The sequence below is a fragment of the Herpailurus yagouaroundi genome, unplaced genomic scaffold, assembly GCF_014898765.1.
Source record: "Herpailurus yagouaroundi ecotype Mexico unplaced genomic scaffold, PumYag 160, whole genome shotgun sequence".
Lineage (NCBI taxonomy): Eukaryota > Metazoa > Chordata > Mammalia > Carnivora > Felidae > Herpailurus > Herpailurus yagouaroundi.
Genome location: NW_024412401.1, coordinates 39,909,638 through 39,929,745, shown reverse-complemented (window position 1 = coordinate 39,929,745; position 20,108 = coordinate 39,909,638). Strand labels below are relative to the sequence as shown.

The following is a 20,108-nucleotide window of genomic DNA, read 5'->3' as shown; positions in this document are numbered from 1 at the left end:
TTTCAAACAGAATAGGGATTTAAATGGAAATTGATTGGACTCCAGCTTATGTTTCCGCCATTACATGAAACTTCATGGAAAATACAGGACTGGGGCAAGTTCTCAAAAGAAAGGTAAAATTTATGTAAATTGACAGTAGACAGGAATTTCCTGTTGGGAAAAATTTCTTTGGATATTTACATCTTACAGGGCCCTTGGAGAATCCTCTTGTCTAAGCAACCAACTTCCAATATGGAGAAAGTGAGGCCCAGAGAAAGTAAGGAGCTATTTAACGTGAATTACAAAACAAGATACCATTCTGACATCTTGAGTCCTCAAGCAGGTGTGCTTTCCAAGGCATCATGAGCAAACCATTCTACCATCTTTTTTTTTTCCTTTCCAGTGGATACCTCCTCCTTAGCACATTGGACCCTATGGGTTCAAGAGTCTGACCTTTTGAACAATATTGAATTTCTCTTTCCTCTCCAGAGACCACAGAGCTGGGCAGCAAGAAGGAACTCAAGTCCATGCCCTTCATCACTTACCTCTCAGGTCTGCTGACGGCGCAAATGCTGTCAGATGACCAGCTCATCTCAGGTGTGGAGATCCGCTGTGAGGAGAAAGGCCGCTGTCCCTCTACCTGCCACCTTTGCCGCCGGCCGGGCAAGGAGCAGCTGAGCCCCACGCCAGTGCTGCTGGAAATCAACCGTGTGGTACCACTGTATACCCTCATCCAAGACAATGGTACCAAGGAGGTGAGCTCCCCTGACACAGCCACTGCGTCACATTTAAATATCAATCTTCCTGCCTCCTGCCCTTGTAGGCCCTTTGTCCACTGGGATTGTCTTATCATCATCACCATGGTGATGACTGGCATTTATTGATTCCTTACCATGGTTTAAGTACATATATAGCTGCTATTACCAACAAATCCTCAAATCTCAATGGCTTAAGACAATGGAAGTTATCGCTTGTTTGTGCAGAGTCCCAGATAAATGTTTCTGATGATGAGTGGCTTTACTCTGAGAAATGGTTCAGAGACCCACCTTGTTCTGTCTTGTGCTCCATCAACCTGATGCTTCCACAGTTGCTGTGGAAGAAGAGAGAACATGGAGGATCATACGTGAGAAGTTGAAATGGGCCAAGCCTGAAAGTAACAAATATCATTTCAGTTCCACTCCCTTGGCTAGAACTCAGCCATTGGACACACCTATGTGCAAACAAAAACAGGGAAATCTATTCTATCTGTTTGCCAAGGAGAAGAAGATATATGGGTTTGTTGAAAACCTGACAGTCTCTGCCTCAGTGCTATACTTGGATTATCTCATTTAATCTTCCCTCCAGATCTATGAAATACATATAAGTATTGGTGTGATTCATATGAAATTACCAACTGTGGATCATTTTTTAATTTATAAAAATGGTAATTCCAGGGGCGCCTGGGTGGCGCAGTCGGTTAAGCGTCCGACTTCAGCCAGGTCACGATCTCGCGCTCCGTGAGTTCGAGCCCCGCGTCGGGCTCTGGGCTGATGGCTCAGAGCCTGGAGCCTGTTTCCGATTCTGTGTCTCCCTCTCTCTCTGCCCCTCCCCCATTCATGCTCTGTCTCTCTCTGTCCCCAAAATAAATAAACGTTGAAAAAAAAAAAAATTAAAAAAAAAAATGGTAATTCCATGTGGTTCATCCTAATGTCATGCCCACTTTATAAGTAAGGAAACCTCGAAGATGTTTAGTGATTTGCTCAAAGTTAGTCTGTTTCAGAGCCCATGTACTTAGTCGCGAAGTTCTATCTCCTCTTTTTCCTCTTTCTGCATCTCTCATTTTCCATTACAGTATGCCTGGGCTTGAAGAGACCATATAAATGGTTCACTGGTTTGCAAAAGTATATTAATGAACGGTTTCTCTAAATGCAATCTTTCAGGAACCCCAATTCCTAAAAACCAGGAATAGTGATGCCATGCCTTCACTTAGGAAGAGGAAAGTGGTTAAAGCATCTCTACTTGGTCCCCATGCTTCCCTCTGCAGCAACTCCCAGATAGCTGGCCCTGCACCTCCAAAGAAGATCCTCTGGTAGATCCCTGACCAGCACCAATAGGATGCTATGGATTGTGCGTTCCCACCATAGCATTCTATTGGACTGAGTGCTAGAGGGTGGTGCATGGTCAGGTAGGGCTTCATAGAGGATAGAGAGGGGATCAGAGTAAGGAGGTGGGGAAAGCATTAGGTAGATGACCAGATGCAGAAAAGAACATGATCCATACGAAGACTGGAAGACATCCCCCGTGACTAAGATCAAGAAATAAAAGGAAAGCACAATGAGGCTAGAGAGGTCAGAAGGAGCCTGATCATACAGGTTATAGAAAACTAGCTCATAGAATTTGGATCTGTCTGGAGGGCAGTGAGATGCTTAGGATATGCAGGAAGGATTAGATAGGTTAGATTTGTGCACCAGAAGGAGCCCTCTGGAAATGACACAGAAGACCCTTCAGTGGGAGAGCAGTTAAATAAGTGTATAATGGAATGTGCATACAGTGGGATGCTCTACAGCAGACAAAACAAATGGATTATACTGACACTTGATATGAGATGAACAAACATAATATTAAATGAAGAATAGAAGTCCCAAAGGTATAATTAAAATTTTTTTTAACATTTATTCATTTTTGAGAGTGAGAGAGACAGAGCATGAGCGGGGAGGGGCAGAGAGAGAGGGAGACACAGAATCTGAAGCAGGGAGACACAGAATCTGAGCTGTCAGCACAGAGCCTGACGCGGGGCTCAAACTCACAAACTGTGAGATCGTGACCTGAGCCGAAGATGGACGCTTAACCAACTGAGCCACCCAGGCACCCCCCCAAAAGTATATTTTATATAGCATGATACCCTTTCTCCTGTTTTTAAAAAAATGTTTTAATGTTTATTTATTTTTGAGGGTGGGGTGGGGGAGCAGAGAAAGAGAACGACACAGAATCCTAAGCAGGCTCCAGGCTCTGAGCTGTCAGCACAGAGCCCGATGCAGGCCTCAAACCCATGAACTGTGAGATCATGACCTGAGCCAAAGTTGGATGCTTAACCAACTGAGCCACCCAGGCACCCCTCCCCTGTTTTAATTTAAAACAGATACACACACGCCAAATACACTACATTTTTGGAATGAATACAGGTGTTATAAACTATTTTAAAAGGGAACCAAGGAAATGGTGAACGTAGGACTCAGGATGATGGTAGTCTTGAGTCAGGGAGGCGGGGCAATGGCTTGAGGGAGCCCTCATTACATGGAGGAATCAAGTTCCTAGCTGGCATTTTGGGTGGTGGATTTGTGGGAGTTTATTAAAGCATTAAAACTAGCTAATTAACGAACACTAACTGGATGAATACATAAAGCCTAACCATGCATGGTGCAATAATGAGCTTGAATCATGAAGTAAGCATCGTGGATAATCTAATTCTGTGCATGAAAGGTCTCCACAATAACTATAACAAAAAAGCCAAATATGTATATATCTCCACCCCTGCAGCTTCAGGGTGAGAGATGAGTGTGAAAATGCAAGCGTGCAAAGGGGGAGACCTCTCAGGAGGCTGCGGTAGCTTCCGCCAAATACCAAAGATGGTCCAACCAGTGTTATGTCAGTGTGGATGAGTGAAGCATCATGGTTAGCTGCTCTCCAGGACTTGGTGGGTGAGGCTGTGAGAATCCCCATTTACTGCTCTGTAAACTTGGCCCAGTGACTGCCTTTCTGGGCCAGACTCTCCTCATCTGTGATGTGGCACCATCTTAGCGAAGTCCCAGGACTTTTGTGATGTGTTCTTGGCACATGCAATAGCCAGAGGCTTGGTGGTTCCTTTCCTCCTTGCTTAGGAATCAGATTCCCCCATGTCTGGATTCTATGCCAGCTTCCCTTGGCATCAGCGAAATATGCAGTTCTTCGGAAATCCAGCGAGAGGTTTTCGAGGCCAACTGGTGGGATGTTATCAGAGAAGCCCAAGAGTGTGAAAGCAGTCACTAGATGTCACTGTTCTCCTTATAGGAGATCTGGGACCCTTGAAGCACTAGTCATTCATTCATTCATTCATTCATTCACCATTTTTGAGGACTTACTATATGCCAAGTACTGTGTCATGCCCTGAGAAGTAGAGTGTAATGTGTAGACTTGGTCTTTATCCTCACACGGACGAGACGGGTATTAATGAAACAATGATACAAGTAAAGATGGACTGCAAAGTACCAAGGGAAGTCCAGGCCAGTGGGTTGTAAGAGTGTGGTAGGAGGTCTTGTGGAGTTAGGGAAGGCTTCCCTGAGGAAGTGACATCTAAGATGGCTTGGATGCATAAGGTGAATGTGGAGGACTGTGTTTGGGGGAAGGCGAGGAGCCTGAGCACATGCAACACTGAAGACCCAACTCCTGCAAAGGCCTGAAGAATGAACTGGCCCATTTGCCTGAGAAACTGAGTGAGAACCCGTGTGTGGCAGGGGCTGAGACTCGGGGCAGCTCCATGGGCAGCACCGAGGAAAAAGTGGCAGGGCTGGGCCAGGCAGGCCTGGGGAGGCTGTGGTGGGGAGGAGTCTGGCCTCCAGTAGTGGGGAGCCTGGGAAGAGTTTGGGCAGGCGGACAGGCAGGGGTGATGTGTTCTCAGCCGCACGCTCTCCTCCTCTTAGTCATCCCTGCTCAGAAACATCAGAGCTGGTTGATGAGATGGCTCCCTCGAGTCTCCAAGCTTCTCCTCCCCAACCCCCAATGGTAGGCCTTTTTAAAGTTGCATAACAGTCTAGGGGCTGTGGTAAGTTAGGCTTTTCCAGGAGATCCAGGCTAAGGAAGGAGTGGGTGGGAAAGGCCGACTGTAGGTCTGGAAATGATCTGGGGGAGGGGAATATGGTCATTGAATGAAGCTGGTGTGATGAGAAGGCAGCCACTCCCCTTGTGGCAGTCATCTGTTTTTCTGCCTCCCCAGACCCCATCAATCCTTCTCCCCTGGCTTCTCCATCTCTTTGCTTTTCTCTGCAGCTGGAGGTGGAGAACACATGCATAACACACAAAAGAACCTTGGCCTGGGCTCTGACACTGAGGCACAGCAAGGCTGGGAAAAGTTCTTTTTCCCTTTCTGGGTGTTTCTTCCCCTACCTGAAAAGGCAGAGAGGATGAATGAGTTTCTTTCTGAGTTTCCTGCAAGAAACTTCGTTGGAGTGGAATCGGGTAGCATAGGCTCTGTTGCTCTACTCAGGCTGGATTGGAATCCTGCCCCAATCTCCTGTTCACTGTGTGATGCTGAATGACTTCTCCAAACCTCAATTTCCACATCTGTAAAATGTGGTCTTTATGGGCATCAAACAAGATAACGAATGTATAGTGCCTGGCACATTGCATATAATGGACAAACATTCTCTATGATAATGATAAAAGTGATGTTCATCTCAACTTCGTCCCTCCTTTTTTCAAGTTTCCTTTGATACTTCCTCTTCTAAGTAGTACTCTGTAACTTTGCAGGTGTCCAAAGTGCTAGGGACATGAAATTCTAGAGTAAGAGTAAGATCTGTATTTTGCATGGGAGACATCACTGGGTAACCCAAAAGGACAGATCATGAATGGAGGGAATACAGGAACATTTTCACACTTTATAAACTTGGCTGGAGTCCATATTCTGTTGGTAAGGGAAGTCATAGGTGGAGTGCCACAAAGAATAAGAGGATTCCCTTCTCCTACAGACCTCCTGATGTGGAATGGAACCAGTCTTCTATGTAAGAACCCCTGACTCCCTTGAATTATTTGGGGGTGTTCAGGCAACTTCTGAGTCCCATTTTATGGCATGGTAGGAAGTATCAGAGAGGGGGTGTGGCTTGTCTGAGGTCTTTAAGGCAGTTCTGGCCTCTCATTCTGGACCAAGGTTAGGATGTGCTCTGAATAGCCCTGGGGACCACTGGACACCAGCTCCTTTGGTGGTTGGGGTCTCCTTGCATCCGTCTCCGTAAATACATAGGATAGGATGACTCCTTGTGCCTCAGTTGGAAAAGAGCCCTTCATTACATGTCACGCTGTGATTTAGAACAAAGAAAGCAGGAAAAAAATGATTTATGATGGACAGTTTGGTTTATATATAAATCTCCTCCCTCCACCTGTTAAATGACCTTACACAGCCCAAAACCACAGCTAGTGCTTAATGTATAAGACTTTGTGGGGCTGTTAATGTAGCCTTTGGGTGAAGGAGAAGAAGAGGCTGTGAGTGGGGGAGACAGAACAGAGTCATGGTGCAGAGCCAGTCAGAGCTTGATTTGAAACCATCTCTGCCATTGGCTACTGGGTGACCTTCCTTACACTCATTTGTAAATTAGGCATTGTATCTATCTCTATCCATGTTGGGGCTAGGAGTTCTCTTTGGGACAACTAGAGAATTGGGACATCTGGAATCTGAACTAGGCTCTGCCCTTGACTCTTATATGGCATTGGGCATGGATGCTTCTAGTGTTGTGGTCTTTGTTACTTTATCTGTACCATGAGAATTCTGAGCTAACTTCATCACCCTCCCCCCGTCCTCCACCTCCCAGTGCTGTGGTAGGGTCAGAGCTGACTTTTACCCTGAAAATAAGGGAAGTACTTTGAGGTTAGAAGAGTCATCCTGTGACCTGCAATTTATTTCCCATCCAGATATATTAACAGTTTTGCTCCTTCAATTAATATTTGGAAGAGAAATAGGTACATATCTTGCACTTTATTGCAGTGACACAGCATTTATGAGTAGAGAGCGATGTTAAAACCACATCCTGTTCATCTTACAGATCAAGTCTCTTATGTCACAAATAGTAGAAGTAAGACCTAGATTTGAGGAGTGGCTTGCTCTAGTCACACACCAGTTTTGAATTCGAAGCAGTTAGGCATGGCTTCTGGCCTCAGTGATGCCCTTCATCTCTCTGAGACTCAGTTTCCTCTTCTGTAAAATGGATAGTGGTAACTTTTACTAGAGGGCTCTCATGTAGAAAAATTAAGACACCCTTTGCTAACAATTTGAAGACTGTGAAATACTCTATAGATGGATGATTATTTCCTAGTGCTTGGGTCTCCTGACTTCCGGTCATGTGAGTTTTGTTTTGTTTTGTTTTGTTTTTCTTTTTTCTTTTTCTTTTCATGCTGCTCTAGGAAGAGCCATGTATAATTTTGGTCTTGTTGTGGTTGTCTGACCCTCTAGCAGATCCTCTCTCTGCCAGAAAGACTTGTTTGCTCTATTTACACTTCTTGGCTCTCATTGAGAAGGGAATTCCAAATGACTGCTCTTTGAAAGGAAGTCAGCCAAGATCACCCCCGCTTCCCCCACACCATTATTACCACCATCACCACCACCATTATCACAGCTGCTGTCACCATCACTGTAGCACCATCGCTGCCATCTTCTTGCCTTCCTTGGGTGCTTAGTGTGTGACAGATAACTGTGTAAGGGAACAAGATTCAGAAGGGGGAGTCAGATGCAGATTGTGCCTTCAAGGAGCTCACAGTCTAGTGGATGAAGCTGAGGAGTCACAGAAGTAACTATAATTACTTGCATATGTTACATTCATGCATGACTTATTTTCAAATAATACAATTGACATTCCAATAGTGTTAGAAAGTGGGAGAAAGAAACTCAGAGAGAGTCTGGAAAAGTTCTTGCAGTAGGCAAGGTGGATATGGGCAGATCATGGAACAGCTTGAGGCAGATCTGTTGGATGATGAAGATAATACTATCGATGAGATGCCTATCATATGCCAGAAACTGTGCTGAGGGCTTTACATGCTTTTATCTCATTTAATCATCCAACAATTCATGAGGGAAGTACTATTATTATCCCTATTTAATAGATGAGGACACAGAGTCTCAGAGAAGCTTGAAGCCAGTTCTGTAAAGTTCCAAAGCTAGTTCAGGTCATAGTTGGAAAATTGTGACCCATGGGTGAAATCCAGCACGCCACCTGTTTTTATAAATAACATTTATGAAACCTAGCCACACGTTTGTTTACATATCATCTATGGTTGCTTTTCTGCATCAACAGCAGGGTTGGGTAGTAGCCACAGAATACAGTATGACACACAAAGCCAAAAACATTCATTTCTAGTTCTTTACAAAAAAAAAAAGTCTGATAAACCTTGGTCCAGACTAAGGGATATTGGAAAGGAAGGGGGAAAAAAGTTATTTCAGATACTATGAGCCAAACATATAGAATAGGAGAATAAAACTCAACAGTTATTGAGTGCCAAATCTATGCCTGGCATTTTTAAGCGTTTTATGTATATTAATATATGTTCTCTCACTCCACCCCCCCCAACACATTTGAGTATGCACTATTATGCCCATTTCACAAATTAAAAAGCAAAACCTGAGGCTTTACAGAGGTAAGTAACTTATCTAAGATCACATAGCTAGGGACTTGTGGGGTCAGAATGTGAGCCTGGGATGTCTGTATCTAAAGCTTATGTGTTTCATCAGTCACTCTGTGACAGGTGTGAGGTTTGGGAGAGATCAAACTGGAAAAGTGATGTGCAGAAGCCTGAGCTGTGGGAAGCTTTGAATGCTGCATTGAGGGAGTTAGGAACCATGTAAACTATAGGGAGTCCTTCAAGGTTTCGGTCAAGGGAAAAAGACATGATTAAATGTGACTTTTTAGGGGCACCTGCTGACTCAGTTGGTGGAGCATGCAACTCTTGATCTGGGGGTTGTAGGTTCAAGTCCCACGTTGAGTGTAGAAATTACTTAAAAATAAAATCTTAGGGGCGCCTGGGTGGCTCAGTCGGTTAGGCATCCAACTCTTGAGTTTGGCTCAGATCATCTCGCAGTTCATGGGTTTAAGCCCTGTGTCAGGCTCTGTACTAACAGCATGGAGCCTGCTTGGAATTGTCTGTCTCTTTCCCTCTCTCTCTTCCCCTCTCTGCTTTCACTCTCTCTCTCTCTCTCTCTCTCTCTCTCTCTCTCTCTTTCTCTCTCAAAAATAAAATAAACATTAAAAAAATTAAATTCCTAAAAAAAAAAGTGAAAATAAATGTGACTTTTAGGTGAATAACTACAGCAACAACCGAAGAGTGAATTTCAGGGACCAAGGCTATGTAATAACCAAGGGTTATTAAATTTGGGGTCTGCAGATCTCTGATTTCAAAGTGTCTTTGGATCTCCATCCTCCAAAAATTTATACCAAATTATACATTATCAAATTATTTTTCCTGGAAAAAAAATCTTGGTATCAGTCTGTTTTCTAAATGTTCTGGACCCAAACGTTATAGAAGACTTAAATAAGATGACCAGTTAGTTGGGGTTTCTATTGCAGAAGTTCCTATATGAGGTGGCTGGGGGTGTGGGGATTCAATTCAAATAATTTTAGCAGGTATTTACTGAGGGTCTCCCTTGGGTCAGGCACTATGCTGGGCATTTGAGATACATTAGAGAGAAAAACAGGCATGTATTTTGACCATCTGGAGACTTAATTTCTATTGGAGCATGTGTGGGAGACAAAAAGTAAACAATGAGAATAGTAAATGATAACTGTATATTAGAAAGTGAAGAGAAAAAACAATAAAGCAGTAAAGCGACGTGAGGAGTAGCTAGTGGAATATGGAGACTGGATTTCAGGGGGTCTCACTCGGAATCTGTTGGGATGGGCATGGAGGAAGCATTTGTTAAAAATGCAGGTTCCTGGCTTCCTCCTACTGATTATTTTTTCTCAGGTGGGGTGAGGCTGGGAATCTTCATTTTCACAAGCTTCCAGAGTGATTCTGATGCACACTGAACTTGAGAACCACTATCACAGGTCTCTTTCATTCTGAAGTTCCTTCAGGGAATTCCTTGTTTAGGGATTAAGAAAGTCAAGTACTTATAATCTGGCGTAAATCTCTGCTATTGTGGGCCACTTCCTCTCCTTCTCCGTGCATTCTGAGGAGGTGCACTGGCCAGGAACCAGACTGTCAGGCAATCCTTGGCAAGAGAGAAGATCAAAGAAAAGACGGAGAAATAATCCACACATTACTCAACACGCTCATGGTCAATTACAAAAAAGGAACTTAATGCTTGGCTTGCCTACTTGCAAAACTGGAAAACGTAGCTATTTCATGGGACCAGAAGACGACCAGCTTCAATAAGATCTACAAGACACACAGACTTAGCAAATGCAAACACTATTGCATGTCACAGCAAAGGGCATCCTCCCCCTACCCTTGCCCCATGGGGCATTGAATTCAGTTAGCAAATGTGATAAAAAAGAGAATAGCATAATGTCTTTCCCTTGTACTTTTAATAACAACCATTTCCTGAGCACTTCAATTGTGCCAGGAGCTCAGCTTTAGCTCTTTATGTACTTAGCTCACTGAACCTTTTCATCAACCTCACATGGTGGGTATTATTATTATCTTTTTTTTTTTTCTCCATTGTGAAAACTGAGGCATGGAGATGTTACACCATTTGTCCCCAGTCCCTAGAAATAGGACCAGGTGGAGGAACCAGGGTTTAACCTGAGCCCCTGGGCTTTTTCTCACTTTGCTGTACTCTCTATTAGCTACTTCCTTTCAACTTTTTAAATTATCATAAAAGGAAGTCTAATGTGCACTACAGACACTATCACTGCATTATATTACCTTCTCCAGCTACTGTGTCTTCATTTCTTTACCTCACGGCCAAATTTTTTTTTAAAAAATTGACTGCTTCAACTCATTCCAGAGCTGACTCCCTTCATCCAATGGAAACAGAGTGGCTTCAGTCTTGTGGACACTACATTTGCCATAAAAGACTGCCTTTTTTAGAATAGTGTTTTCTATCTCACTTTTTACAAATTCTGAAACCAGTAGGTTCTTGATGCTTTTCTTCCTTCCTGCACTCATCCCCCTGAAACTATAACCCATTATCAAATCCTGCAGATTTTTCTTCTTAGGAATTTCTCAGAAGAATTCACTCTTACCCAGTCTTGTTCAAGTTTTACCTGGACTATTGCAATTGTCTCCTCACTGGCTAACAACAGTCCTTGCCCCCTCTAGTTAATTTTCTTCCTTGCAGCTAGTGACTGCTATTTATTTTCAAAAATAAAACTTACGCTCATCACTTTCCCGATTCAAACCCTTAACTGCCTTCCAATTGCCTAGGATCAAGACCATGGTACTTACTAACATGGCCTACATGGGGCTGCTTGGACTGGCTGACCCTTCTAACTTCTTAAAACTCATTGGTACCCCTACCGTCTTTGCTTTCTGGTTTTCAGTCACTGGTGATCATCCAATTTCTGGAAAGGCTATATACCTTGTTGTGCTGAAGAGCCTTTGCTCATGCTTCTCCCTCTAACTAGCATGGATTTCATCCCTCTTCCTCCTTCTTTTCTGAGTTAACTGCTACTCCCCCCGCCAGATTGCTGTGGAAGCTTCTGGATTTGATAAGCTCCCCATTTATTTGTTTATGTACTTTCTTGAGTCTTTTTATCTTTCTTCTGTAGCCGTTATCAAAGCTTCTAATTATACTTTTTATGTTTTGAAATTGATTAATGTCTATGTCTCCTCCTCCTCCACATTTTATTATTTTGTTTTATGATGACAGCAGTGCCTGTGAGGAAGGAAGAACAGGTAAACTCGGGAATGAAGGCATCTAGTCCAACCCTAGTCTACTTCTTTGTTCCTTTCTGCCGCGCCTTACAAACTGGAGTGGAGTCTGTGTTTGAACATTCCCAGTAACAGCTTGCTCAGTGACCCCAAGCATCCTGTTTCTCTTACTTCTAGAATATCTTTCCTAATCGACTCAAATGATTGTCTTATACATTAGGGGGTAAATTCCATGAGACAAAGGTCTGGGCAAATTTGTGCTCAGCATTGCACCAGCATTCCGGTATAGTGCCTGACTCATAGTAGAAATTCAGTAAATTCTCAATGTGAATAGGTGAATTTAATGAGTGAAAAGCAAATGAATTACCAACTTACATTGGTATGCCTCCAAGGTGCTTTCACATACACTGGCCCCCTTGATCCTCTCAACAGACCAAGGAAGGTAGTGATATTTATCTTCATTTTACAGAAAAGGAAACTGAGGCTTAGAAAGGGTAGGTGCCACCCCCCAAAGTCCCAAAGGGCTAAAACATATCAGAACCAGGGCTGGGATCTCTTTTCCAGCTGACCTATAACAACTCATCCATCACACAACCATGCAAAGACTACCCCAGCCAGGGCAGTGCCTGGCTTCCAGGAATGGAGCAAGCTGTAGGCCCCATCCCTTCTGGAGCTTATCCCTGTTCACAGGGGCTCTTCTTGGGTCATTAGACAACTTCAGTCAGCGGTGATGCAAAGGGCCCAGAAAGAATTCACAAACAGTTCAACTCTCTTGCTATTTCTAAGAACCAAAAAGTCGTTCCAGATGTGTCTCACAATTCACCAGGCAGATGTAGCTGAAAGCAGCATGAGTTTGTACCATTATACAGTCAGTCTGTGCAGTGCCTTCCTTGGTCAATAGAGTCGTGTCATTCCTAATATTTCTGAATGGAAGGGTTCCAGGTTGTAAACTCAAGTCCTGGGAGGAGGAGAATACCTTGAGGAATGGGGCTTCTCCTGGGACCACATGTTTCCTTTCTTTTTCAACTTCATTTCCACACTTTCCCATTTGAGGGGACGCTGTTAAACCCCAGTTCTGCTACCCAACCCAAAACGATTTAGTTTAGAGAACTGTAACTTCCATCAGAGCAGAGAAATTAGTGTAATGAACCTCCATGGACCTCTCACCTTCAGTTGCAACAGCGATCAATTCACACTAAGCCTACCTTACCTGCTCTCTCACCTCAAACCTTATGGCCTTTTATGTAAAAATGTTAAAGCCCATATTTCTAAAAGATAAAGACTAAAAAAATACCTTCAATTCCATTACCATGCTCTCCAATTTAACAGTTTCTCAATATCATCAAATATCTAGTCATTGTTCACGTTTACTGGATTGTCTTATGTTTTTGGTACAAGTTTGTTTGATCGAAGCAGGATCTAAATAAGATCTAAACATTGTGATGGGCTGATAAGTAAGTCTCTTTTAATCTGTAGGTTTCTTCCTTTATCTAACTCTCTCTCTTTTTATTCCTTGTGATATTTTTCAAGAACTGCATCATTTGTCCAGTAGAGCTCTCCACAGCCTGGATTTTGCTCATTGCATCCTCATGGTATCATTTAACATGTTCCTCTGCTGCTGCATTTCCTGTATCTTGGTAGTTAGGTCTAGAAGGTTGACCAGGTTTGACTTTTTTGGCATTCTACCACAACCAGTATTGATACACCTGTACCCCAAGGATCTAATAGAATAACCTGAGCTTTCTAATCTAGGATTTACGAGTTTGTTTTTGATGTACATCAAATCTGTCACCAAGTCCTAGCTGTTCCTTTTCTCTGTGTGACTTTTGGCAAGGAATTCTGAGCCTTAGTTCCCTCAGATGTGATGTGGGTTTAATAATAATAATACCTAATTTCTGAGGTTATTCTGTTAAATGAGATGGGCATTTAACACACTTAGTCTTGTGCCTGGTATGTAGTAAGCTTAGTCTTGTGCTGAGTAAAGATAAGCTCTTACTTATGTTTCCTCCCTTTCTGTTCTTCCTCTTGCTTTTCCTTCTCCTTTTCCACATTTCATTCTTTTATTTTATGATCAAAAATATGCCTATGAGAAATAAAGAGCAGACAGACTCAGAACTGGAAGGGGTCCAGGCATGTAGACGTATCCTAGTCTATTGCTTGAATCTTTTCTACTATACCCTGCAAGAGTCTGTATTTGAATATTCCAAGTGAAGCTTGCCCAGTGACCCCTAAACAGCTTGTTCTCTCACTACTAGAATGTCCCTTTTATTGAGTCAAAATATTTTCCTATCCTGGTCTCTAGTTCCATTCATCAACACTATACTGAAATAAACTTACCTACTGACTTATTAGACAGAACATATACTTTGGAATCAGAGAGATAAAGGTTCAAATATCAGCTGCGCTACAAGATTACTTTGTGTATTTGGGCACATTACTGAAGGTTTTAAGATTCTATTCTCTCATATGTCTACTTTATAGAATTGTTTCTAACTACAGTAGCTAAAATAATAGATTATTAATTGAAAATAATCCAGGTAGGGTGCTTAGGAGCAATGTTTGGCACATAGAAGTAGCTCAATAAAAATATGTCCTCTCCTGGTTCTAAGTGACAGTCGTTCAGGAATTTGAAGATATTTTAAGGCTTAATTCTTATAACATCCCAGTTCCTTTTATAACTTTTCATCAAATGGGTCTGTGCTTCACTCTGACTCAGTTTTATCCCAGCCATCTTAATTATTAGCCTCTGTAAGAACTTCAGCATGTGTATATCTTTCTTAATGATGTATGGTTTATGTAGAAGTGAGAACACACAGAGACTGCTTCACTTGCCTACAGAATTAAAGGTAGAATTCAAGTCTCTTGCTTCCAGACTTTTGGATTTGTCCTGGGTCACAATAGCTTTTATCTTTAGTGTCATGTATATACTAAGCATTCAAAGCATAACTTTTGAGTGGCTAAAGTCAACCAAAGCTCAGAAGGAGAAATCAGCCAGGAGTTATAGAACCAGGATTTAAACACATTTATCTGGTTCTATTGCCTGTAGTCTCAAATATGTAACCTACAGAAACTGCCTCATCATTGGCTCCTTCCTCTACACTTTGACACAAGCAAACCTATTGTATCATCAAATAGCTGTTCTTGGATTCTACAGTCTCTCCTGTCACTATCTTTTTCTTCACTTTTCCTTGATGGTGAAACTTCTGCTTCATTTCTCAACTCTGTCACTTCTCAGCTTCTTGGAAGCGATTCCACCACCTAATTGAAGTTCTTGTCTCAAAACTCAACAAAGGCCTCCTCCTCCTCCTCCTCCTCCTCCTCCTCATTTCCCTCTATTGAGGTGTAATTGATGTATAATATTATATTGTTTCAGGTGCACAGTATTTTTGCGCATTGCAAAATGATCACCGCATGAGTTTAGTTAATAGTTAGCATCCATCATCACATAGTTACAAGTTTTTTCATGTGATGGGAACGTTTAAGATCTATTCTCTTAGCAGCTTTCAGATGTACAATTCTGTACAAACCTGTACATGACATCCCCATAACCTATTTATTTTTTAATTTGCAAGTTTGTAAATTATAAACTTTTTAACCTCTCTAACACATTTTCCCCACCCCTATGCCCCACCTCTGAGCAACCACTAATCTATTCTCTTTATCTATGAATTTTTTTTTTTTAGATTCCACATGTAAGTGAGATCATACGGTATTTGTCTTTCTCTGTTTGACTTATTTCACTTAGCATAATGTGTTCAAGGTCCATTCATGTTCATCTGGCAAGATTTTATTTTTTATGGCTAAATAATATTTGTGTGTACACACACACACACACACACACACACACACACACACTACATTTTCTTTATCCATTCATCCATCAGTGGACACTTAGGTTGTTTCCGTATCTTGCTATTATGAATAATGTTGCAATGAACATTGGGGTGCATGTATCTTTTTGAGTTAGTGTTTTCATTTTCTTTGGGTAAATGCCCAGAGGGATTTCCGGGTCACGTGGTAATTCTTTTTTTTTTTTTTAGTTTTTTGAGGAACTGCTATACTGTTTTCCATAGTCACTTCACCAATTTACATTCCCACTAACAATGCACAAGGGTTCCCTTTTGTCCACATCCTCACCAACACTTGTTGGTGTTACCTTATCTTTTTCACATCTTATATCAAAATATCTTATCTTTTTGATAATAGCCATTCTAATAGGTATGAAGTGATTCAACAAATACCTTTTGTTAACTCAATCCAAAGCCCTGTTCTCAATCCTTTTTAGAAGCATGGATCCACTCTTAAAAGAGTTTGGGCTTGACTCCTTCAACTTCGGCTTGCCCAAGCTGACTCTTTACCAGAAGTTATTACTTTCTCTTAAAAAATAGAGGGAATACCGGCAAATGGTAGTATAAGTGGCTGCTTTGGGATTGAGAAGTAGACATCAGTGAGGCTCTTCCATCCCTTCATATTGCTTCTTTCCTATTTGTTTGTCAAATTTTCCGATATTTATTTTGAAGGAACCTGGAGAAAGTATAAATATAGATATATACCTATAGGTAGATATATGTGTGTGTGTGCGCATATATATACATAAATATTTATGCATATTTTATATCAAAGAGGGTATTTCTTATATTCAAAGTAAACAGACTTATCAATGAGAGAGGTGTTAGGCATTTTAGTGAAATGTCATTGAGAAGGTCTGAATTTTGGAGTCACCCAGATCTAGGTTTGAATTTCAGAGTTTATGCTTACCTGTTGGATAGCATTGTACAGATAACTTATCCTACTTGAGCTTCATTGTCTTATCTTAAGACTTGCTTCCTAGGATTGTTCTGGATATTATATATGATGATAGATGTAAAGAAAAGAAGGTTCAAGTATCAGATAGACCTAGGCTTAAATTCTTACTTTGCCACATATGATGGAGATACAACTTCTATTACTCAGAATCTCTATGAAGATAACATGGGGATGATGTAGCTCATTGAATGATTGTTGGCTTAGGTAGGATTATTTATATAAAGCCCTTAGAAATTCTTAGTATGATTAAAAATTTGATCAGTGTTAGTTGCAGCTTCTTTCCTCTTCATCTTCAACTTCACTCTTTTTTTTTCTTCCTTGTCTCTTCTGCTCCTGTTCTTGCTGCTGATTAAACATTCAGCATAGAGTAGGTGCACACTAAATCATAATTGTCTTAGCCTCAGGGATCCATTGATTAAAAAACCCGAAGGGTGGTCAGTTCACAGAGACCAGGAAAGTCATACCTCCCCAAAGGCAAAGGTAATCTTAGTGTCTTTTTGGAAGCTGGTTCTAGTGATTTACTTTTCCCCACTGAAAAAAATATTAAAAAGAATAAAAATTACTCTGAGCATAGATGTGCCTAGAATAATTTTTGTCTGTAAATAATTGTAAACAACTTTACTATGTTCATAATAAATAATAATAATTCATAAAAATAATAATTCATAATAATTATGTTTCTTCCATGTGGAGAACATCCAAGTCCAGGGCTTTGTCAATATTCACTTAATTGTTAAATGTATGTATATGCATAGACACATGCATGGGTCTGACATTATGCTAGATACTTTACAAATGATCCTTAAACATTCCTTACTGTTGTAGGCATTAATGTATCCCCATTTCACACATGTGGAAATGAAACATAGAGAGTTGAAGTCACTTCTGTCAATTTGCTTAGTGATAACACTAAACTTGGAACCCAGGGGTTTGGTTCCAAAGACCATACTCTTGACTTCCATGTCTTGCTTTCCCTCCAGCATGTATAATAACCTTTGTTGGTTTAAGGGATCTAGACTTCAGAGTCCCAACGTGCCTTGATGGAAATGTGACTATAATGCATGTGGTAGAAATTTCCGTTTTCATAACCTCTCCAGCTAAATTTCTAAGCCTCCCTTTCAAAGGCAAAGATAAGCTTAGTTTGAGTCTAGACTAGACTGTCCCCTCCTGTCCTCTGACCTTTCTTTCCCTGCCCCCACCCACAGGCCCAACCATGGAAGCCTCATCAGCTGGAGAGACTGCCTCTCTCAGATGCCTCCTAAGGGAAAATGGGCGTACTGGAAAAATGAGGTCACCAGTGGCCACAGAAAGGAAATTCTGCGGTCCTTTACTCAGAAACTCACCATTAACTTAAGCTAGCATTTAGCGACATAAACTCCACAATCTTGGACAAATCTTCCACTTGAAACCTTCCCATCCGCCTCTCATCTCCAGATGTTCTCACCACAGGGGAGAGGAGTTACTATCTGTCAAAGGACAGCAGGCCTTAGAAGACAGGTCTTGTCTATTGGGTGGGGCTGGGAGCCTTGGCTAAAAGCTTCCCTTAGGAAAAGTATAAGTTCCATCCAGGTTTTCCCTTCTAGGACTGAGCGGGCCAGGAGCAACGCCTTGTAGGAGACAGGCTGAGAGGAGGATCTGTTCTCTGAAGAGCTTGGATTTGTGCGAGACTAAGAAGCCCTTGGCAGTTCAAGGTCACAGGGCAAGATGCCTTGGGAAGATGACTCATGATTAGATGGATGAGGCTACTGATATGGCTGCATCTTCTCCCTGGAGTTATAACTGATGTTTCCTGTTGCACGTAATTGGTCTGCTATTCATCACTTTCACAACTGCTATCAGCTCAGTGACAGGCAGGACAAATAGTCTGGAGATAGTTTGGAACAATGTAAGCACAATCTATCGCCCTGGTGTTGGAGAAGGTCTACTAAGATCACATAGGTTAGACATCCAAAGAGCTTCTAGTCTTCTGTTCCTCAGAGTTTTCCACTCATTCATGAATCACTTATTCATGTGACAAACATGTATGGAGTACCTGCTGTGGGCCAGGCCTTGTACAAGAAGCTTCGGGTAAAATAAGCCAAGGAAGATTTCAGTGGAGAAGACAGGCATACCGATGAATAATTCAGTAAAATATTGTAGCTCACTAGCAGATACGTTGTCCAAGGTGCAGTGGGAGCTGGGAAACCAGAAAGGGGTTTCTGGAGAAGATTGCAGTTGTTGATAAGTCTTAAAGAATGAGGGTGATGTGACCAAAGGTAGAGTGGAAGAAAAGCATTCTAAGCTGAGAAGAGTTTGTTGCTTGTCTGGTTTATGACAGGTGGTTTAGTGTCACTGGTATGTAGGACTGGGGTATACTCGGTGGTGGGGCATGAGGCTAGAAAGATTGCCATCTCTGTGTAGGAAGGGCCTGTGTGCCAGACCAAGAACAGAATATTTATACTTGCCTTGGTCAAAGCCCTGCTGTTGGTAAGAAGTAGAAACCCACTAAAACATCTGAGGGTAAAAAAATTGGAGAAATTATTATAATGATATAGTGACTTCTCATGGACAGAGAACACAGCAGAGCCCCAGCATCTAGGAAACCACTCTCAGAAGTAACTCCAAAGCCTTCTGTCTCTGCTTCTCTGTCTGTCTGTCTGTCTGTCTCTCTCTCTCTAACTCCCTTTCTTATATTTTCTGGTCTCTGTGAAAGTAGCTCAGCATGCCAAGACCCCAGAGCCAAGTCTAGCTTTGTATCTCATGCCAGTTCAAGCACTCACAGACCAATGACCCTTTGAATCTAAATTCCTAGCAAAAATATCTAATCAGTCCAATTTAGGCCAAATAATGACTTTGTTCCCACCACCCTTGGCTAAAGCAACAAGGTTATTTAGTTCAAACATGACTGCCAAACTGTTCTTTGTATCTGATACCTGAAAGGTAACTATTAAAATAAAATCCTGTAGGTAGGTTTTTATTCTCAAACCAGAGTACCTTAATCCAGGAGGGATACACTATGATATGCAAAGATATCTCCAAAGCCACAGGATAAAGAGAGACGAGATTCTTGAACAAATAGTATACAAGAATCACCTGCGAGTATATTAAATCAGATTCTGCAGCACCTCGCTCGGGATTCTGGTTCAGTGCTGCTGAGTTTGACCTGGGAATCTGAAGTTCTAATAAGTGCTTCCAGTCATTAATGAGGGAAAAGCCCCAAATATCACCCTATGAGAAACATTTTGAGGGGAAAAATGTCATTGTTTTAATATGAAAACCAACTCAAGTCTATTGTAGAGTAGAATTTGAAATTTGCATAAATATTTAGGAAAGAGACTTCAAAGTAATTTTGTCCTGGTCCTTTCTGATATTTGGGATTCTTTGTGTGAAAAGATAAAACAAACAACAAACAAACAAACCACCACAACAACAAAAAAAACCCTTCCATATTTTACTGGAGGATATGGAAAGTTTTTAAAAATCGAGAGCTTTGGCTCTTAGATCTCCTGTGCTGGTCTTAGAAAAAAAGTTAGCATGTGGTAGGAACATGGAAAAGGTTAAGAAACAGAGAATTATCCTAAGGCCCTAGGCAGAAGAGAAATCTTCTAAGCTAAGGCCAACCGGGGGTGAAGGGATAAGAGATACAAGATTAGGGCTCTTAGCATTAGCTCATTTATGATAAACCAATTGATTAATCAACTACTGAGCCCCTCTACTCTATGTCAGGTGCTAGGGATTAAATAATAAAGCAGACAGGAGAGTTCCGACCTCAGTTTGTACACAGTCTATTAGGAGAGACAGATGAGCAATGAAACAGA

General features: G+C 41.7%; 1 protein-coding gene across 5 annotated transcripts in view; it reads left to right on the top strand.

The window, feature by feature from the left end:
- ASTN2 (astrotactin 2) overlaps positions 1 to 20,108 on the top strand; it is an 882,793-nt gene that overhangs the window by 696,606 nt on the left and 166,079 nt on the right. For all 5 annotated transcript variants that reach the window (XM_040482114.1, XM_040482112.1, XM_040482113.1 and 2 more), the window contains one exon: positions 469 to 734. In XM_040482114.1, the coding sequence (XP_040338048.1) occupies positions 469 to 734 (266 nt within the window). The remainder of the gene's footprint in view (positions 1 to 468; positions 735 to 20,108) is intronic.